Source organism: Camellia sinensis, chromosome 10 (genome assembly GCF_055761805.1).
Source record: "Camellia sinensis isolate YWXY chromosome 10, ASM5576180v1, whole genome shotgun sequence".
Taxonomy (NCBI): Eukaryota; Viridiplantae; Streptophyta; class Magnoliopsida; order Ericales; family Theaceae; genus Camellia; species Camellia sinensis.
The window spans coordinates 50,081,568-50,085,013 of NC_138970.1; the positions used below are offsets into that span (position 1 = coordinate 50,081,568).

General features: G+C 36.9%; 1 protein-coding gene across 1 annotated transcript; it reads left to right on the forward strand.

Moving 5' to 3' along the window:
• Positions 1–969: 969 nt before the first annotated feature.
• On the forward strand, positions 970–1,997 carry LOC145800373 (uncharacterized). The gene is made up of 2 exons (XM_082890036.1): positions 970–1,642; positions 1,750–1,997. The coding sequence occupies exons 1-2, from the start codon at positions 970–972 to the stop codon at positions 1,776–1,778; spliced, it is 702 nt and encodes a 233-aa protein (XP_082746162.1). The 3' UTR covers positions 1,779–1,997.
• The last annotated feature ends 1,449 nt before the right edge of the window (positions 1,998–3,446 follow it).

Here is a 3,446-nt window from a genome sequence, read left to right on the forward strand (position 1 = left end):
TGCTTTGTGGTTTGTTTTTTTTTTTTTGGGAAGCTTCTTCATCTCTTAAATGCATGTGTTAATATATTTATATCATGTATCTATATTTAATTTTCATGCGGTTTGATTGGTTCTTGGGTGCATGTGTAGTTTTCCTGGGTGTGTGAATCAGCATACCATTATGTTATTATTTTCTGGTTCACGAATTGATTTGGAGTTTTTCTTTTCCTTGATGCATGTGTTTTGTGTTTTTTAAAAAAAAAAAAAAATTTTTTTGACCCGTCAATTATATATATATATATATATGTATATAATTGGGTTTGCTGAAATGTATATAACATATACGGGGTAACACATTCAGAAATCTTTAAATTTAAAGTAAATTTCATACAACATCTACAGTGGAATTTTAATTTTCTAACATTCTAAATATAAGTCAATTAAAACAAGATGTCACCAAAGTGCTCTCTCTTGTCTAGATTGTTTTATATGGACTGTTTTGATGTTCATGTATGTGTATCTCATGCGGGTATTTATCGGTCCAAAGACATGATTCATACTTGGCAGAATTACACACACATTTTGTGGTGATAAACATGTGTCAATTGTCAAGGAAACCTAATGTGAATAATAAATCCATCAAAAGATAGATTTGTTATTTGACATAACTTATTGTCAATGTTTGATCATTACAACAAGAATACCACTTACAGTTAATATCACTACCCAAAGGCTTGGTATTAATGTTGTACTAGGTATCTTGAGATGTTGTCATTAAATTAATTTATTTAGAGATTATCTGTTTGGTTACTTAATGCGAGCATGATTGTTTATTCCTTTTATTTTATTTTCTATTCAGCTTTAATGTCAACTACTTCAATCTCTGCCAACATGAACAATGTTCCAATGTTAAATGGATCAAACTTTAAGGACTGGAAAGAGAACATATTGATTGTTCTCGGCTGCATGGACATAGACTTGGCATTAAAAATGCCAAAATCGAATGCTCTCACTGAACAAAGTACTCCTGAGGAAATTGTGTACTTTGAAAAGTGGGATCGTTCTAACAGGCTAAGTCTTATGATCATGAAGCGTGGGATTCCAGAAGTCTTTCGGGGTGCAATAACAGAGGATGTTACCGTTGCCGGTGAATTTCTTTCAGAAATTCAAAAGCGTTTTGCTAAAAATGATAAGGCTGAAACAAGCACGCTTTTAGCCAGCTTGATTTCAATAAAGTATAAAGGCAAGGGTAATGTTCGCGAGTACATCATGGAAATGTCTCATCTTGCTTCAAAACTTAAGGCACTAAAGCTCGACCTATCTGATGATTTGCTCGTGCATTTAGTTCTCATCTCTCTTCCTGCACAATTTAACCAATTTAAGGTCAGTTATAACTGCCAGAAGGAGAAATGGACTCTCAATGAGCTCATTTCATTTTGTGTGCAAGAGGAAGAGAGATTGAAGCAAGAAAGGACTGAAAGTGCTCATCTGGCAAGCACCTCCAAGCATACGGGCAAAAGAAAGCATAAGGGAAAGGAAGTTGCTGCTCCTAAGGGTCCGGAACCAAAGAAACAGAAAGTGCAGGATGGTTGTTTCTTTTGTGGCAAGCCCGGACACAGAAAGAAGGATTGTGCCAAATACGTCGCCTGGCGTGTAAAGAAAGGTACATTTTATGTTTTGGTCTGTTCTGAAATAAATTTAGCTTCAGTACCAAGAAACACTTGGTGGGTAGATTCTGGTACTACTACTCACATATGTGTTTCTATGCAGGGTTGCCTGAACTACCGAAAGCCAACTGATGCTGAAAGATACATCTTTGTGGGTGATGGCAAGTCAATAGAAGTGCAGGCAATAGGGCACTTTAGATTATTGCTGAAAACTGGTTATTATTTGGATTTATTAGACACTTTTGTTGTACCATCCTTTAGACGGAATTTAATTTCTGTTTCTGTATTGGACAAATTGGGATATTGTTGTTCTTTTGGAAATATGAAGTTTAGTATGTCTATTAATTCAAATGTTGTTGGTACTGGTTTACTTAATGTGTTTGATAATCTATATTTGCTAGAAACTATTGCATCTTATAATGAAACCTTGCATGTGGAATCACGAGGTACAAAGCGTAAATTAACTAAGGAAAATTCAGCCTCATTATGGCACAAACGCCTAGGTCACATCTCTAAATCTAGAGTTGAGCGCCTTGTGTCTGATGGAATTTTGGACTCTCTTGATTTTTCAGATTTTGATGTCTGTGTTGAGTGTATCAAGGGAAAACAGACCAAAATAAAGAAATATGGTGCCCATAGGACTACAGATGTCTTAGAATTAATTCATACGGACATTTGTGGACCATTCCCTATGGCATCTTGGAATGGTCAACAGTATTTTATCACATTCATAGACGATTATTCCAGATATGGGTATCTATTTCTTATCCATGAGAAATCACAGTCTTTGGACGTATTCAAAAAATTTAAGGCCGAAGTTGAGTTACAACTCAACAAACGGATTAAAAGTGTCAGGTCTGACCATGGTGGTGAATACTATGGCAGATATGATGGATCAGGTGAACAACGTCCAGGACCATTTGCAAAATACCTAGAGGAATGTGGAATCGTCCCACAATACACCATGCCAGGATCACCTAGCATGAATGGTGTATCTGAGAGACGAAACCGGACTCTTAAGGATATGGTAAGAAGTATGATTAGTCATTCTACTTTACCAGAGTCCCTCTGGGGTGAGGCTCTAAAGACAGCAACTTATATCTTAAATCGGGTGCCAACTAAAGCAGCTGCCAAAACACCTTATGAGCTTTGGGTTGGGCGAAAGCCTAGTCTAAAACACTTGCATGTATGGGGGTGTCCTGCTGAGGCGAGGCCTTATAAACCTCATGAAAGAAAATTGGACTCTAAAACTATTAGCAGCTACTTTATTGGCTATGCCGAACGATCGCGGGGATACAAGTTTTATGATCCCACAAATAGGTCAATATTTGAGACAGGAATTGCAACATTTTTTGAGGATGTTGAGTTTGGGGGGAGAAATCCAGTTAGAGACATTGTCTTTGAGGAGGAAGCAGGAGTAATCCCACTTTCTACTACTACTTTTGACCAATTACAGGTTCCTATACCTGTCATTGCTCGAGAAATAACTTCGGATCCTCAACCAGACAATGTTGTTCAAGATAATATAGTTCAACCCCTCATTCAAGATGAGGTAATTGTTCCTAAGGAACAAACTCTACAACCTCAACCTCAAGAACTTGTGCCATTAAGGCGATCCACAAGAGAAAGGAGATTTGCAATTTCAGGTGATTATATTGTATATCCCCAGGAACATGAGGTAGAAAATGGAATGTCGAAAGATGATCCAATCAACTTTCGTCAAGCCATGGAAAGTTCCAACTCTCATAAATGGATAGAAGCCATGAATGAAGAATATAAGTCTATGCAAGACAATAAAGT